We start from the raw sequence: 17,772 nt of genomic DNA, 5'->3' as shown, positions 1-17,772 counted from the left end.
GGAGGCACCCTCTTGTGGCAGGGCTGGAGGGGGAGGACAGGGGTCTCTGTGTGGTTGCTTCCCCTCCATGCGTCTCCTGGCCCCTCCTGCAGGCCCGTCCCCTTCCACACATCCCATGGCCCCGCCTGCTGCCCCCAGGTGATTTAAAACCTGTCGGGGGCCCGTCACCATCACTGGCAGCGCTGCAGGGATAGAGTGGCTTCATGCTGCCAGCTCATCCTTGTGGCCTGGGGGGTGCGTGCAGCACTGTCCCATCCGTAGGCGGGAGCTGTGACACTATTAACTCATTTTGTGAAACTCATTAGGTATCAGCAATGCCAGCTCTCCTGATCTGATCACAGGCTTCCTAATAATTGAAGGGGGGTGTTCTAGAAAGCCCCAGCCTCATTATTAGAATTAAGCCACATCAGCATAAGCCTGCCCCTCCCCCAGCTCCCTGAGCCGGCAGTCATGCATGCCTGATTAAGTAACCTTTTCAGAATATTTCATGGGCCCAGCTGGGGAAGTGCTCAGGCTGCAGATGGCCCCCAGGCCAGGAGTTAGAGACCCCTGCTTTAGTTTGTTGAGGTCGCCGTTGAGCAAGCGTCTATAATAGGTCTGAGAGCACCCTTGGCTTTTGTAATTAGGAAATAGCAGGAGTAAAATCCCTCACCTCTTAAATCCCATAGAACATCTTCCACAGCTCCCACCCAGAGGATAGCTTGCACCTCCTGGACTAGAAGTTGCTTGTGAGATAGGTCCCTGAAGAGGGATGAGGGGAGAGAGTGGGGGTGAGTAGAAATAAATTGGTGTGTATAACCTGCTTCTACTATGCTCAGCACCTACTGGCCTGTGCAGATATGGGACCATGCCATGATGAAATAGAACAGGTGGCCCAAAATAAAGGGAAAGCAGGATCCAGCAACACAGGGTCTGGTATAACATCCAGAGTGTCCCATCAAAAAGTCTGCTTAGAGCCCCTGGGTGTCTGAGCAGAACAGACGTTGCCACTGAGGTAAATAGGAGAGGGGGCTGCCTGTGTCTAAAACCCCTGCTCTCTTTTCTCTGCAGGGCATGGCAGGGTGGTGGGGGAGGCTATGGGAAGGCACCTTTGCTACCATTTTCCATAAGCCTAAGTATGAGGCCACTCTTTTCAGCAGCTCCCGGTGGGCTTTTTGACATTTTGAGGCAGTCGTGACTGCTGGGTAGGAATGCAAAGGAGACACTGGCCATGTGACTGCCCCTCCCGCTCCATGACGCTTCCCACACCACTCCCAGCCTGGAGTAGAACTGCGCCTCTTCCCACCCCCCACTCCACTTCAGATCCTGAGTCTTCCCATCCTGCCCGCCCCCACTCCACCTCTTCTCCCAAACCCTAGCCTCTCTTCCATCCTTTCCTACAAGCCTCTCCATCTCATTCCCTCCCCCCCATGCTCTGCCTCCATCCTGCCCCCAGTACGTGGATGGAAAAAATGAGAGAGGACATTGCTCCTTCTTCTGGGAGTCTACTGAGGGCATGGTACCAGCAGCATGCCCACCCCTCACACTCACCAGTGGCAGCGTCACTCTGCTTCCTGCAGCTGCCAGTGAGTGCCGGGGCAGGCCCAACTCCTGCTGCTGGTGGAAAGACACCCACTAGTCCTTTGGACCCCATGGGCCCCCGCAAAGCATGGGGCCTTGGGCAGTTGGACAGACAGGATGGCTCTGTGAGGCCATCAGGGTGGGGCATGTGACCCTTTGTGCCTTCCCCATGCATCACCCTGTTTTGAGGAGACGACATGCCTGCCCCGACACAGCTTCCTCTGGGGAGAAGGGGGCCGTTAGCAGCAGACGACCCTCCTCCTCCCCTTCTGCACCAATGGGGTCCCATCGAGCTGGTCCATGAAGCTTGATGCTGAGCTCAGTATCAGAGAGTGGATCGGGTGCTGCCCAATGGGATGCAGGTACCCTTTCAGATACAGCTGAATAGGAGCAACTGGAATGGGACCATGACATCAGGGGAAACGCCCATGAGTCCCAAAATAGCCCCTAGCATAGGCCAGTGAGCACTGTACCAAGCGCTCAGGAGCATTCCTCTGCCAGGAGATCTCATTGCCCTGGCCTGGGCATCAGGACTCATAACATTTTCCTTCAAGTCAATAGGACTCCTTGCTCTGCAGGAGGAGGAGTCTGTCTTTCCCTTCCTGCTGCACCCAGGTGTTTGTCTGAATACTCTGAGACAATAACTTGACTTATCTCGGATAGAGGCAAGGGGAATCCATCCTCCACCCTGCTTTCCCCAGTGACTCCTTTTGCATGTTGTCTAACACAGTTCCTCACAAGTCTGGGGCTAACTGAGGACTTTGGGTTACCCCTTCTGCTTTCAAAGCTGGAACATCATTTCCCAAACACAGAGGATATGGAATGCCTGACAGCGCTCCTGCACCAAGCACCCCAGTCCTTCCTGGATCCGCCTCAAAATCCAGGTTGTCAACAGGATGCAGTCACTCCTAGAACTGTGACATAGAAGAGAAAGGGGTTTTTCTACACACAACCAGAATGTAGAATGATGATGATTTATTACTGCTATAATGTCTAGAGGGGAATGCCCCTCCCGCTCTGAGGAGGGATGCTACATCCCCAAGTAAAACAAAGACAGTTGTCATGGCATGAGCCAGTGAGGGGCTGTGTTGCTGCCTGCACTGCAACCTTGGCTTGTCCAACAATGTTTTACAAACAGCCAAACAATATGCAGATCATACTCTGAATGTCTGTGCATAGTTGGAATCCTGGGTCAACAAATCTGACTGCAACAAGCTGTCAGCCACACTGCAGACAAACACTGGCTTCTACCAGCTAGAATTAGTATGAGCAGGATGAGCAGGATGATGCACAAATTCAAAGTCCTGAATTTTCTCCAATATGTGGGTTCTGCACTTTCCAGCCCTTTCCCGGAAAGTTAGATATTAAAGATCCATTGCCCTTGTTTTGGGGTCAATATTTAATGGTGTGTACTTTAACTGTAGTGACAAAACAGTTCAATGTAAATACAACACTGGTTTCCATTAAAAATAAAAAAAGTTGCTTTTAAGTGTGTACAGGTTTAAGGTATGAAAGTCAGAAGTGGTTACAAGATAAATAAAGATAAAATCCTTCCTAGCAGCTAAAACTTAACAAGCAGACTTGGTTCATGATAAAATCCTTAGCACAGGATCCCAGCAACATGGCTGGCCAAATTCTCAAGTAGAAGTAGTACTAGCTATTGAGGAATATTTGCCTCTAATAGTAATTATACAAGTATTGAATTATAATAAAATTGTTTAATTTATTAAAATAAAAAGCAAATGGGAGAGGGGGCATTGAGCGGCTTGGGTCCATAAGTAATCGCTTAGTCCACTTATGCCTAGCACCGGCTCTGTTCTCAGGTCACCAGCTCTGTTCTCTCCTCCCAAAGTCAAAGTGCTGGTTCTATTGTCAACTTAGGTGAAAAAGAAAGAAAGAACATGGGGGTTTTGCTCCTTGTTTTTATGGTTCTGTCACTCATTGAAATGGATTTTCCTGGTGGTTACCTTATGATAATATTCATTCCAGTTGTGATGTCTAGTGGTGAAAGAGATTCTGTGTTATTTGTTAAAATGTAGATGGATCTGTGCAATAGTGGAGGTTCTGGAGGCTCAAAGCATCAATTTAGGATGAATTGCTTAGAGACAGGTCCACTTACAACTCAAGACTGGGGGTGCTCCACTGTAAGGCACACCAAACGAGTCACAAAGAGCACTTCTGTTCACCACACTGGCTGGCAAGAAGTCATACAATTTCCTTTAGACATTCTAGCTCTTGTGTCACCATCAGTACCACACCTATGATACCCTCCCCCCAGTGCTTTGTCAAAATTGGCTTATAAAGGTACATAACTCAAAGATTCTTTATGCAAAACAGCCCAAGTAATATGTCAATTTTATAGTTACAATCTGCTGGATCTGTATATCCTGTTTTTATTCATGTGTCGTTATTGGATGTGAAGTTAGAAATTTGAAGCATGGCTGTATTTATAGTTCTAAATGTGCTAATGAGTGCCATTACTGATGTCCTGGAAACGTAATGACCTGGTGATCAAATCAGTGACTTGTGAATAGTCTTGTTGGGCCTAGAAAAATATAAGACCATACCACCCAGTACTGGATTCCATTTTAAACCTGGTATTTTTCCATGGGTTCCTGCCCTTGGAAAAAGCTATATAAGCATTAGGAAGCCATCTGCCTTTTGTCTTCAGTTTTTAAACTGTCTGGCAAACCCTAAGAGGATACAAAGAACTTTGAAGAAGCTATAGACCCAAGTCAGAGTAAAAGGTCAGCTCTGATTTGAAGCTTTAACCTGAGATTAAAATATCTGTTTAGGGTAAGAATTTGCATGTAACAAGTTTCTTATTGGATTAGAACTAGCTAAGCATGTTTTGTTGATTTTAATTCAGTAACTTACTTTGACCTGTTTTTACTTGAATCCACTTAAATCCTACTGTTTGAACTTAATAAAAACATTTTTGTTTATAAACAGGCACAGTGTAAATAATTGTTATCAGGGAGGGGGAGGAACCACTCTACATATTTCTCTTTCATTGATAAAGGGGTAGACCTTATAAGCTTTCTGTTTATAAAAATTTTACAGAGAGATGGATTTATTTGGGGTTTTAGTCCTGTTTGTGGGTTGGTTTTCTGAGGACTGAGCTTCTAGAAATGAGCCCTTCCAGAGATGAGCTGGTTCAGTGTCAGCAAGGGAACAGTAACCCAACCCTGTGCCTTGTCTGGCAGAGACCAGAGGATCTAGTCCAGCAGGTCTGGGTGGTGGAGAAACCCAGAGAGCAAGAAGGTGGGTGTCAGCAGCATGATCAGCATACCAGGGGACAACCCCAAGGAGATATCTGTCAAATACACAACCTATCACAACACCTTATACAGATGAGAGGTTATGAAAAATAAGATCACCAAATCAAAAAGGGTTCTTCTGAGCCCAAAGGATCAGCCATGTTCCCAGGTCAATTTATAATTCCTATTTTACCCCCAAAACATGCTGTTAGCCAGTCCTTTAGAATGTAAAGGGTTATTCATAGAAAGAAAGGGTGAGAGTTAAAACTGTTAAAGGAATCAGATTACATAAACCAATTGCAAAGTTTTGGGTGCAGGTTTGTAGCAGAGGTGAAATAATCTGCTGTCTTAAATCAAGTCTCTGGAATACATCCTCTGTTAGGATAGGTCATAAGTCCTTTGCTAAGAGTTGAAATGTGAACAAAGATCCTCCAGAAATGAGAAGCTGAACTGAAGACAAAATGGAGGAAATGTCAGGGCCTTTTTATATCCTTGGCTATATAGAGGGACTCCCATTGTTGTCTGGAAAAATACAGCTACAAAACAGAGTTTGTCACATGAGCAAGTCAGCTGTTCATGCACAACTCAGTTCTTTACAGGTGGATGCCACTGCTCCCATGCCAGTAATGGAAAAGCTCATCCATCTGATGAGGATTGGCACCTCCCAAGGACACTTGTTAGTCACGTACTTTGGTCCTTTCAAATAGGCTGGCCAAGCCTGCTGTTTATATCTCTCAGAAGCAAACATTTGAAATACAAATACAGAGCGATACTCATAACTTCAAATACAAAAATGACTAGTATAAACAGAATCAGTAAATCCTAAGCTTTAATAGACATCTCACTCGGCACATTGTGCAAGATTTCATACATACATATAACCAGGGCTCAACAAATAATGCAATCTACTCGCCCAGGGTGAGTAGATTGCAACCCGGAAGAGCTGCGTTCGGGCGATCTGAGCATGCAGAGAACGATCTGTGCATGCACAGATTGCCAGACAGCGCGGCTGGCGAGCAGGGCTCACCGCGGTTCAGCGAGCCCTGAATATAACAGTGGTTGCAGCAATAATTTGTAGGTTCATGACATAATCCAATAACATCACAATTTGTTCCTGCCAAAGAATGGCCATGTGGCAGATGATTGCCAGTCAACTTTAATGATACCTGGCTATAGATATTGACTTGTCCTATATCTCTGAGAAACCAGATTGCCCCTGCCTGAGACTTTGTATAAATACATTGTAACCATGATTTCAGTTTATGTTCATCACTCTTAATATGCATTTCATACATACATGACACAAGCATATTGATGATTGGGGTATTATTAGTTTTTGGTGACACTGCTCAAGATGTATTTTTTGCTAAAATAATTAGAATAGTGTGTAGAGTGTAAATACAAGGGTGCTTATGGTCCCAGTGATGACACAGCATGCAGAGGAGGGAGACGGTAAAGGCAATGCACTGGCATAAATGTACAATCTCAGCAGCCACAGGTGATCCCCACTGAAGCAATTTCAAGTGGTGGGATTTGTGCTTCCACACAAAGCACTGCCAGGAGTTAAGGAGAGGCCTGAAAGGTGATAAGAGAACATGATTTAGACATCCACCAAAAGCATGAATGTTGGAGGGTTTTTCCCATGTTCAAAGGGTGGAATGGAAGACTACATGAGTTTGTGGGAGAAGCAGCTATCAAGGCTGGTGTAGCTGAGGCAGTCAGCGAAGTAATAAATAATTCACTTACTTGCTATTGTACCTTTGCATGTGATTTGTGAACCCTGCCAGTATTGGAGCATAAAGCCTGGAGGCCTCATGTGAGGTCGGGGTGGTGGATAATGAGAGGGGATAGGGTAACAGAAAGAAACAGGTGGGAAGACCCGTCAGCAGAATACTCTCTGAAGATTAGTCAACATAGATTCACCACGGGCAAGTCATGCATGACCTACCTGATTGCCTTCTATGACAAGGTAACTGGCTTGGTGGATATGGGGAAAGTGGTAGATGTGATATACCTTGACTTTAGCAAAGCTTTTTATGTGGTCTCCCATAGCATTTTTGCTAGCAAGTTAAGGAAGTATGGATTAGATAAATGCACTGTCAGGTGGATAGAAAGCTGTGAGATTGTCGGGCACAACAAATCAACAGCTCCATGTCTGATTGTGGATTGGTATCAAGCAGAGTGCCCAACAGTTGGTTCTGGGGCCGGTTTTGTTCAAAATCTTTATTAATGACCTGGATGGGGGGATGGGTTTAACCGTCAGCAAGTTTGCAGATAACACTAAGCTAGGGGGAGAGGTAGATACACGGGAAGGTGAGGATAGGGTTCAGAGTGATCGAGACAAAAGAAATCTGATGAGGTTCAACAGAATCCTGAACCTGGGACGGAAGAATCCCAAGCACTGATACAGGCTGGGGACCAACTGGCTAAACAAGTCTGCAGAAAAGGACCTGGGGATTACAGTGGGTGAAAAGCTGGATATGAATCAGCAGTGTGCCCATGTAGCCACAGTTAATGGCATATTATTAGGGTGCATTAGTAGGAGCATTGCCAGCAGAGTTAGAGAAGTGATTATTCCACTTTATTCAGCACTGTTGAAGACATATCTGGAATATTGCAGCCAATTCTGGGGGCCCCATTACAGAAAGGATGTGGACGCATTGGAGAGGGTCCAGTGGAGGGCAGCCAGAATGATTAGGGAGCTGGAACACGAGTTACAATTTGAGGCTGAGGGATTTGGGCTCATTTAGGGTACGTCTACACTACATGCCTCTGTCGGCAGAGGCATGTAGATTTGTTTGTTCAGCAAAGGTAAATGAAGCTGCGATTTAAATGATCGCAGCTTCATTTACATTTACATGGCTGCCGCACTGAGCCGACAAACAGCTGATCAGCTGTTTGTTGGCTCGCCGCTACTCTGGACGTTCCCCTTGTCGACATCAAAGCCCTTTGTCGGCAACCCCGGTAAACCTCATTCCACGAGGAATAACGGGGCTGCCGACAAAGGGCTTTGATGTCGACAGGGGGAACGTCCAGACTAGCGGCGAGCCGACAAACAGCTGATCAGCTGTTTGTCGGCTCAGCGCGGCAGCTATGTAAATGTAAATGAAGCCGCGATCATTTAAATCGCGGCTTCATTTACCTTTGCTGATCTGTCTAATCTACATGCCTCTGCCGACAGAGGCATGTAGTCTAGACACAGCCTTAGTCTGCAGAAGAGAAGAGTGAGGGGGGATTTGATAGAAGCCTTTAACTACCTGAAGGGGGGTTCCAAATAGGATGGAGAGAGGCTGTTCTCAGAAGTGACGGATGGTAGAATGAGGAGCAATGGTCTCAGATTACAGTGGGGGAGGTCTAGATTGGATATTAGGAAAAACTATTTCCCTAGGAGGGTGGTGAAGCACTGGAATGGGTTACCTAGGGAAGAGGTAAAATCTCTATCCCTAGAGGTTTTTAAGTCCCAGTTCGACAAAGCCCTGGCTGGGATGATTGAATTATGGTTGGTCCTGCTTTGAGCAGGGAGTTGGACTTGATGGCCTCTTGAGATCTCTTCCACCCCGTGATTCAGTCATACAGGTGCTAGTGCCATTAACAAAATTTGTAGAGGCCAGAAAATTACTGAGTGTGAGATGCCTAGCAGATCAGAATCGCACACGAGAATGGATTTACTGAGCTGCAGTGAGTGCAGATGTCAACACACATGTCTCCTGTACAGGCCCAGACCTGCTCTTCTCTATAAGCCATGTTTTGCTGCTCATGCCCAAAAGCATAAACCTGTGCCTAAGTTGGCACCTCATTGATTGATTAATCCCCCCTGAAGACTCTGCCCTAGGCTGAGGTAGTGCCTCTTTGCTGGCTCACAAAATTCCAATTCTGTGCTAGTGATGGTCTTGCTCACCTCTCTGGAGACCTAGGGCCTTCTCTGGACAAATGAAACTACCTTCAACATGAGTTTTGCTGTATGCCCCTGGCTTGGCCATTCTGAAATGTGTCTAGAAAAGCGCTTGTGTTGGGGCCCCTGCATTTTGCTGGTGTGCTCTCTGTGCCAGCCTGATGCAGCCGCACCCGCTCATGCTCTACCGGCTCTTTGACTGACCCACAGTATTTTTCTTGCAGTGCGAACCAGGACCCAGCAGCAAGCAAGAAATCTCCTGGGCACCTGTGTGGCCGGTTCACTCGAATTAGCATGAAACTCCCTCGAATTCCGTTGCATCGCCAGAAACTGCCTAAAGTCGTTGGTAAGGTGGTAGGGCTCATTAACTGCTCTGGTGTGTGCTCCAGAATCTAACACAGCTGTGGAAGGAGCAGAAGGTTCTAATCTAGACAACACACTAACCCCGAGGCTGGCGGCATTCAACACCCAGTCCCAATTCTGTTGCCAGCTGCTCAAAGTACTCTCTCCCTGTCCTGCACAGGACACCCATGCATCTGGTGCAAGGGGTCCAAATATGCACTATGTTCCCTTTTGAATGCCTGATTACGTTGTGCTTGCTGTTGTGATGTTTGAATGCATGGTATGTTTATGCTGAAGGAGGTGTACTTTGTGTGTGTTGTGGTAGGGGATAAAAAGATTGTGTAGTATGTGGTGCTGGATGTAAGGTATGTATGTGTTACGTTTTATGATTGTGTTGTGCTGTGTATGGTAGTAGGTGTTCTGGAGTACTCTGTTTCTGCACTCTGCGAAGTCCCAGCTGCTCTTCTTCAGTCTGTAGAGGAGAGTGCAGGGCTGGGTGTAACAATGAGAGCAGTGAGCTTTGCAGTAGGTTTGCAGCGCCATGTTTGTAGCAACATGAGGAGTTTTCACCATCTTCAATTTCTTCTTGAAGGTTGCTTGTGTAACCCACACACCTACTGGGTGTGGTTCAATGTCCCATGTAGTTACACTTAGAGCATGTGCAGAGAGAGAGAGAATGAGTGTGCTCTGCAGCCTTAGCTCAGAGCTAACTGGCTTTTAGCTCAAGTGTAGAGGCTCATGTACAAAGCTCCCCAGGTTCCATTCCGCCTATCAGCACTACACTTGCTGACGCCTTAGGTGTTCTCTTAGGTTGTGCTGGTGGGTGAGAACCCTCCTGCTGTCAAGTTGTGACGGGTCATTTATGAATCTCCTACTTTCCCCATCAATTATTGTACTGAGAGAGACACAAGAAGGGCAAATGGTACCCTGGAAGGTGCTGTTCTTTGGCACCAGTGAGATCTTGTTTAGATTTAAATTCTCCAAATACAGACTCTGGGTTGGCAGCAAAACACCTTGTTCAAATTATAGACGGAGCTCCTGCTGAGCTATGGTTGTGGGTGGGGAGGTCCCTGCTGCAGGTAATTATGCTAGTCTTGCCCAATCACAAATCTGGAGCTGGAAAGACAGCAGAAGCTTTACACCCAGCATGCAGTGTGCAAGAATCACGAGATGGGCTGGGAAATCCCTGGATTTTTAAAAATAAATGTTGGGTCTGTTTCTTTGGCTTCTGGTGTTTGAGCCTTGAAGATTCAGATGTTCTGTTTTTTCTCTGCAACTGCCACATTACATCTTGCTGATTAAATATGTGTATAATGAGCAATGCAAGTCGATGCTCCCAGATGCTGTCCTAGATGCCAACTTGCATGGTGCAAGATTGTCCTGTAGTCACTGAACTCCAGGAGCTAGGGCTTTTAGAAAAACACTGACTCTGAGATGCACAAGAAAATTGCAATAGCTGGCAGCATTACTAAAAGCATCCAGAAAGTCAGGTACTTCAATCACACATTGTAGGAATCTCAGCACCTACCCAAATGCTCACTCGATACCTCCCAGATTCCTCCACCTGCAAATCATGCCCTCACCTCCCCCAAGATCTCCCAGACACATCAGCACCCACCCAAGAATCCCACTAGACCCTCTCCAGCACCGATGTTCCTTCTAATCTTTTCCATTCACTGGGAGATTTTTTCCATCCATGTGCAGAATCATTTTTTTATGTGCACGGAGGTATGTGTGAATGTGCACCACCAGCAGAAACACAAACCAAGCTGTGGGCACCCTGCTCATCAGCTGGGTGGCACTGGAATCTCTTCAGAGCAGCTGCACAAGTGCCCAGTTTACAGGGAGCCCTAGCCAGCATGCACTTACTTCCCCCACGTGCAGCTGCCACAATATGTGCAACTCAAGGGCGTGTCTCTGTCACTCCTTGCAAGTTTGTGGTCACCTGCAAGTTATTTGGCAGTCTGTGAAAGAGCTCACTTAATAATTTGCACTGCGTGACTCATGAAGCTGCTGCAGCTTGGCAGCTAGATATTATCTGGAAACAACAGGCGTGATGCTTGTGCAAGGGGTCAGAACACCTTTCTGGTCCTTTGCACTGCTCCTGATACCCAAGGTCCATCCACAATCTGTCTCTAGAACTTCCTTTAAGGGGCCATATTTCTTGTCATCCCAGCACTGTGCAAGGGAGCTAGAGTGAGAAGGTGGTGTGTGGTGGGGATAGGCTGGCAGTGATGTGAGGCTTACAGCACTCTTATACACACTGCATTTGGCCTGGTTTGTAATAACTGAGGCTATGTCTACACTACAAGGTTATTTTAAATTAACTCCCGTAATAACTATTTTGAAATAACACGTACATACTACGAATCCCCATCGAAACAGCACAGCTCTATATCAAAATAGTGCATCTACACTTATTGGAGCATGAATCACATTTAAGGCCCCCCAAAAACATTCTGGGCCAGCTCAGACTGGGGCACCACCTCACCCTGGCCTGGTGCTCCTACTACCCCACAGTGCCTTCCTCCGTCCTCCCCAGCACACTGTGCACTGCCGCTTTTGGCGCCAGGAGACCAGTTCCGACTGGTGGGAGTGGAGGTAGGACCAGCAATGGCTCCAGAACTTCTGCATGCTGAAGGACACCTTCCTGGAGCTCTCTGGGTAGCTCACCCCTGCTCTGCAGCAATGGGACACCCACATGCGACCTGCTATCCCCCTCCAGAAGTGGGTCGCCATTGAACTTTGGAAGCTACCACACCAGACAGCTACCGCTCTGTGCAGAACCAGTTTGGCGTGGGAACATCGACCGTTGAGGCTGTGCCCCTGCAGGTATGACTCTCTTGCTATTGTCGTAGAAAGGGGGTGAAGCAGTGCAATGGGTTCCCTGTGGTGGGGGGGGGGAGGATCCCTGTCCCTAGAGGTTTTGCAGTCCTGACTTCACAAGCCCCTGCCGGGGAGGTGGTAGTGAGGTTTGTGGCTGCTGTGGGAAGGGGCTTGGGAACCTCCCAAGGGCTCCTGAAACCCTATGATTCTGTGTTTCTATGTTTTTACAGATGGTGAGGGCCATCAACGCCATCCTGCTGTGCAGGGTCATCACCCTGGGCGACGCATGATCAGTGGCTTTACTGCCATGGGCTTCCCCGGCTGCAGGGGAGCCACTGATGGCACCCACATCCCCATCCTGACCCCCAACCACAGGACCTGACTGCGTTTCAGGGGTCTTGCGGGCCCTTATGGGCCACCAGGGCTTCTTCACAGACATTAACATTGGCTGGTTGGGGAAGGCGTACAACACCCGTGTATTCTAGAACTCCAGCCTGTTCCCAAGGATGCACACCAGCCCCATCAGGGTTGGGGATGTGGATGTGCCCGTCTGCATTGTGGGTGATGCAGCCTACCCCTTGCTCCTCTGGCTTATGAAGCCCTGCACAGGACACCTAGACCACATCAAAGAATGGTACAATGCCAAGCTTAGCATGTGCTGTGTTGTTGAGGAGGGCGCCTTTGGCCGCCTTAAAGGGAGATTCTCCTGTCTCCTCACCCACCTGGACTTCAACGAATGGAACATCCCCCAAGTGGTGGTGGCCTGCTGTGTTCTCCACAACCTGTGCAAGAACAAGGGGAAGACGTTCCTGCCAGGGTGGGGGGAGGGGGCAGAGGCTAGGCTTTTGAATGGCCATGCACTGCTGCCATCCGGCAAGCCCATCAGCCGGCTATCCATATCTAGGAAGCCTTGAGGGAGAGTTTCAGACAACTCTTCCCCCTGGACTCCCCACAAAGGGCTTCTACATTGCCCCCTGTGCCTTTTCTCCCCCCTCCCTCCCTTCCCCTGTCCTTCCTTCCCCACTCCCCTGCAGAAAAAATAAACCAGACACTTTGTTTTGGAACAATGAACTCAGTGATTTTTATTTGGGGAATATATCACTGGGGAGGGACTTGTGAAAGAACCTGGTGTGGGGAGGAGAGGGAGAGCAGGGGTCAGAAGGGTTTAAGGATGTGGCTGTGATTGGCACCTGCTTTGGGCACCTCAGATCACCTCAGCTGCCCAAGAGTTTGCACCGCCTTGCATGCATGGCCCTCCACCTGCAGGGTGCTAGGAGGAGAAGCCGGGGGGCGGGTGTTAGTTCTGAAGGGATTGGGGAGGAGCAGGTGCTGGAGGGTGACCACTGGAGTGCTCTATGGCAGCAAGCAGGCACTCCACAGTACTGTGTAATGCAGCGCACAGCATCTCATGCTGCCGAGATAGCTGCTCCCAGATGGTGTGGCACAGCTTCTGATCAGCACAGCGGTCCTCCAGGTCGGTGAGCCACCTCTGGTCCTCCCACTTGAAACTCCATTGGCAGGCATGCAAGCACTCAAGATATTCCCTTGCAAGGTCGTCCTGCGGTCGCTTCTGCCTGCAGCTCTTGCAGGATCATGCTGATGGTGCAGGAGGTGAAGGATGCACCATAGTCGCAGGTGGTCCAACTGTGAAGAAAAGTGAGAAGGGCAGTCATCTCAGGAGACACTGTGCATGAAGCCCTGACCTAGTACCTAAGCCAACCCTGAAGGCTTCCGGTCAGACAGTGGTGATGTGCTTCAAGCAAGGCCATCTGTGGCCTACCCCATTTTTAATATGGTCAACCTTTTTTAATTCGCGATCCCCAGGGCTAGGAAAATTTTGGTTGAGAAAAAAAATAAAGTGTCGGGAACATTTTGTTGCGGACCCTTTAATTTAAAGTGCCAGTCTGCTCCCCTGCCATTCCCCCGGCCTCCACTGGGTGCAGAGCTGGGAAAATAAAATGGCAGCCAGCCTGGTGCTGCGACCCCCCAGGAAGACAGCTGCAACCCCCAGCATACTGCTGGCCTACACAACAGGAACTGTCCTGCAGGGGCACAGTTGTCCCAGGGGAGCCTCACCACCCCCGTGTCCCAAGACAAGCAGGCATGAGAGGATGCCAGCCAGGCCAGGAGCCTGTGGGCAGCAGTGGGGGGACAAGGCGGCTCGGCTTCCCTCTGTGCCACACACAGGTCCAGCAGTGGTGATGTCCCGCAGAGGGAGAACTTCTATCCCTGCTTGCTGGAGGAGAGGGAGGATAGTGTTGGGGGAGGTGTGTGTGAGCAGGGCCGGACCGAGCCATTCCGTCGCCCTGGGCAGACAGGTTAATTGCGCCCCCGAGTTGGGGGAGGGCGTATGCGCGGCCCTATTCTGACGCGTGGGGGAGGGCACGCGGAGCTGGCAGCGGCAGGACGCATGGGCCCGGCCCGGCGCAGCCTTTCTACCACCGCTGGTGCGCAGCCCGGGGCCACCCGTGGCAGGCCGAGCCTGGCCGTGCAGGGCCCCGCGGCCGTGGGAGGAAGGGTGCTGCTGGTCGGCACTGTGGGGGTTAACATGGTCCCCACCCCGGGCGGCCGCTACAGGGTGGCCACTGGGAGCTGCTGCAGCCCGCGATCTGGGAGCGTGGCGCCTGATGGCAGCTAGAAGGGGTGCTGCACACCCCTTACAGCTGCCATCAGGCACCCCCCATGAGTTGGCATCCCGGGCAGCTGCCCGGCTAACCCATGCCTTAATCCAGCCCTGTGTGTGAGGCAAAGTCCTCTTTCCAGAGAGAGTGCTACTGGGGTTCCCTCCTCTTGCCCCCCCCCCCCCCCAGCAGGCTCCCTTGCAGGGGGATCGGTGTCCTCCTCCTCCCACACTTTACTGGGAGCGGATGCTGCATGAGCCTGTGCCGGGAGGGGCTCTGCTGTGTGTTTCCATGACCCCATCCTCCTTAGTGGTGGTTTGCGGTGGGAAGGCATCCCACCATGGAGTCGGGAGCAGGCCTCTCCAGGAACCTTGTGAGAAGGAATGATGGATTCCTGTGTAGCCTCATGGGGCTGTGTACTGTGGACTAGCGCTCCATGTGCACAGGCTGTTGTGAGATCCCTAGGCCAGGAAGGCTGAGCAAGGAGCATTCAGCCCCTCACAGCCTCCCCCAACATGCGTCTAAGGGTGAGTCTAGACTACCTAGTTTTGTCGACAAAACTATACCAGCATCTACACTACCTCTGAGTTCTGTTGACATAACGTCGACAGAACTCAGCAGTTTTGTCGACGCTGGTAAACCTCATTTTACGAGGCATAACACCTTCTGTCGACAGACGGTGTTATTGCCTGTAGGGTTGCATCCAGACTACGGAGTTCTGTTGACAAAGCAGCTTGCTTTGTCGACAGAACTCAATGTGTCTGGACGCTCTTTGTCGACGGAAGTTTTGTCGACAGATACTGTTGACAAAACTTCCATCGACAAAACCCGGTAGTCTAGACGTACCCTAAGAGAAGTAATGGAACTCACCTGAAGTGCCTTTCCCCAGCCATATCTGAGCCCTGGGAGATATTCTGGGAGTGTGAGACCAGCTCCAGGCTGATGACCACTTCCTGGTTGCTGGGCATCATGTCCAGGCTGGCCTGCTTTTCCTCTTTGTCCTGGTCCATAGTCCCACCCTCCTGGAGGCTGCGGAGGACAAGGGGGAGAAGGGACCGCCCCCCACCTCTGCTCCAGGATGTCATCCAGATGCTGGTAAAAGCGGCAGGTCTCGGGTGCCTCTCTAGATCGGGAACTTTGTTCCCTGGCTTTGGTGTAGGCCTGACACAGTTCATTTATTTTCAACCGCACCTGCTCCTGGGTGCAGGGGTGGCCCTTCTGGGGCAGGCTTGCGGACAGCTGGCCATAGATGTCTGTATTGCAGCAGCTGATGCAGTGATCCTGGAGATTCAACTCCTCACCCCAGACCTCTATGAGATCCAGGATCTCTGCACCAGTGCATGACGGGTCCCTCTTCCACCCCTGACCAGGTGCCTCTGAGGTGGCTGCTGATGTGCTTGCAGCCATCGGTTGCTCGGAAGGAGCACTGGGCTCTGCCATGGCAGCAGGGAAGGCTGTGCAGGGTTCTGCTGTGTGGCACAATGTGAGCAGGGCCAGTGTCATACCACAAGCCTTTTTCCTTCTGCCTGCGGGGGAAGGGAAGCCATAGAGCTCTGAGGGGTGTGGACAGAGTGGGCACCAGGGCAGCTGTGAGAAGCCCTGGGGCCAATTGAAATAAACACAGCTGCGCTGTTATAGGCATTATTCCTTGTGAAATGAGGGTTTATAATTTCGGATTAAGAAGCTCGTTATTTTTAAATAATTTTGAAATAACGCACTTGCTGTGTGGACACTCGCCTGGTTATTTCGAAATAACTCTATAGTGTAGACATGCCCTGAGAGGCTACGGGCTGTGCTGCAGTTGGGGGTGTAACTTCCACCCTTGGCCTTGCACTGCACAAGAGCTGAGCTGCCTCATTCCCATCCCACACTCAAGTCCCCCAAAGCCCAGGGCACTCAGGTGCCCGCTCTCAATAAGAGCCAGCAGCACATGAGCACAGCCATGGCCCATCTCTACAGGAGGCTTTGCTGAGTGATTGCTGTCTTCCCGGAGATGCTGCTTTCTCTGGGTGTAATTCTAGCCCTAGGGCTGTGGCTGGGAACCCAGGGAACCAACGTATGAGGAACGTTACTCTGAAGTGATAACAAATGCTGTGTTTGTGGTAGCTAGTCAAGCAGGCCTTCCAGAAAAAGAGGAGGTTCCAGTGGGGCAGGATGGATGGAGCTGTGTGCACTTCTGGAGCAGGCTGCAAATCAGATCACTGTATAAACAAGGAGAGAGAGAGAGAAGTCCCCTTGGCCCTGGCTGCTCCATATGTCTGAGCCCCTGAGCATCTTTTGCCCCTTCAGCAGGCTGGCTGGAATAGCTCCTCCCCTCAAGGGCAGAGTCCCCACTATCTAGCTGGCAGGCCTTGCGGGAACCAGGGAGGCTAGTGGTCTTTAATTATTAGTTGCAATGCACCATCACAGGAAGGCTCCTCCGCCCGAGAATGTGGATGCCTCTGCAGAGCAATAAGCCAAGGAGCCGTGGTCGGCTCTCACACACACCCTCCTGCAAAGGCAGGCAGCCGCAGAAACTCTTATTTCATTGCAATGAAATGCTTTGGTCACAGGCTGCTGTGTTTGCTTTGGCTTGCAGACCTTGCCATGTGGTCTTATTATTATCGTGGATTTAGAGTCGGCTGGAGGCTGATCCCCCCCCACAGCTCCTCAGCAGGAGGAAACGGAAGTGCCTAGAGAAGTGCAGCCTGTTGGGAGAAAGGGGCAAAGACACCCTCCCATATGGGAGTCTGGCTCCAGCCCTTTTAGGAACTGGGCAGAAACACACAGAAACTAGTCTGAGGTTTGGGGAGAGATTGGGCACCAAAAACCAGCCATGTCTCCCAATGTGCCAGAGTGCTAGACTCTCCTATTGTGGGGACAGTGGCATTTTACAGCTGTTCTGCATTGGAGTGAATGAGTCTACAGGGCAGAATATAGCGATTCCAGCAGGGCAGGAGTTAGCGAACAGGAGCAGCACACAGGAGTTTTGCAAGTTAGTTCTCCAGGTGAAGGAGGTGCAACTAAGTGACCCTTGGAGTGAGTTTGTTGTCTGCTAGCATACTTGCCAAGGGCCTGAGTGATTAAAGTTTATAGTATGGTCTGTTTGGGTGAGCTGTGTGCTGAGCCAAGGGACCTGCTGGGCAAGACTATGCGCTTCCTGACCAGGCTGTAGTCTGCTTTCTTTGATCCCTACCTCCTATGAAATCCTGGACAAAGAGGTGGGGCTAACTCAGAGAAAACGAGGGTTTAAAAAGTCACCTCATAAGTGACAAGAGCAGCTAGCAAATAA

The 17,772-nt window shown here is 49.9% G+C and overlaps 1 protein-coding gene across 3 annotated transcripts in view; it reads left to right on the top strand.

Moving 5' to 3' along the window:
* The window catches only part of SCARF2 (scavenger receptor class F member 2), a 98,658-nt gene that overhangs the window by 64,855 nt on the left and 16,031 nt on the right, over positions 1-17,772 (top strand). For all 3 annotated transcript variants that reach the window (XM_075898218.1, XM_075898217.1, XM_075898219.1), the window contains one exon: positions 8,937-9,058. In XM_075898218.1, coding sequence (XP_075754333.1) covers positions 8,937-9,058 — 122 coding nt within the window. The remainder of the gene's footprint in view (positions 1-8,936; positions 9,059-17,772) is intronic.

The sequence above is a fragment of the Pelodiscus sinensis genome, chromosome 15, assembly GCF_049634645.1.
Source record: "Pelodiscus sinensis isolate JC-2024 chromosome 15, ASM4963464v1, whole genome shotgun sequence".
In the NCBI taxonomy this organism is placed as follows: Eukaryota; Metazoa; Chordata; order Testudines; family Trionychidae; genus Pelodiscus; species Pelodiscus sinensis.
This window is presented reverse-complemented; position numbering and strand designations above follow the sequence as displayed.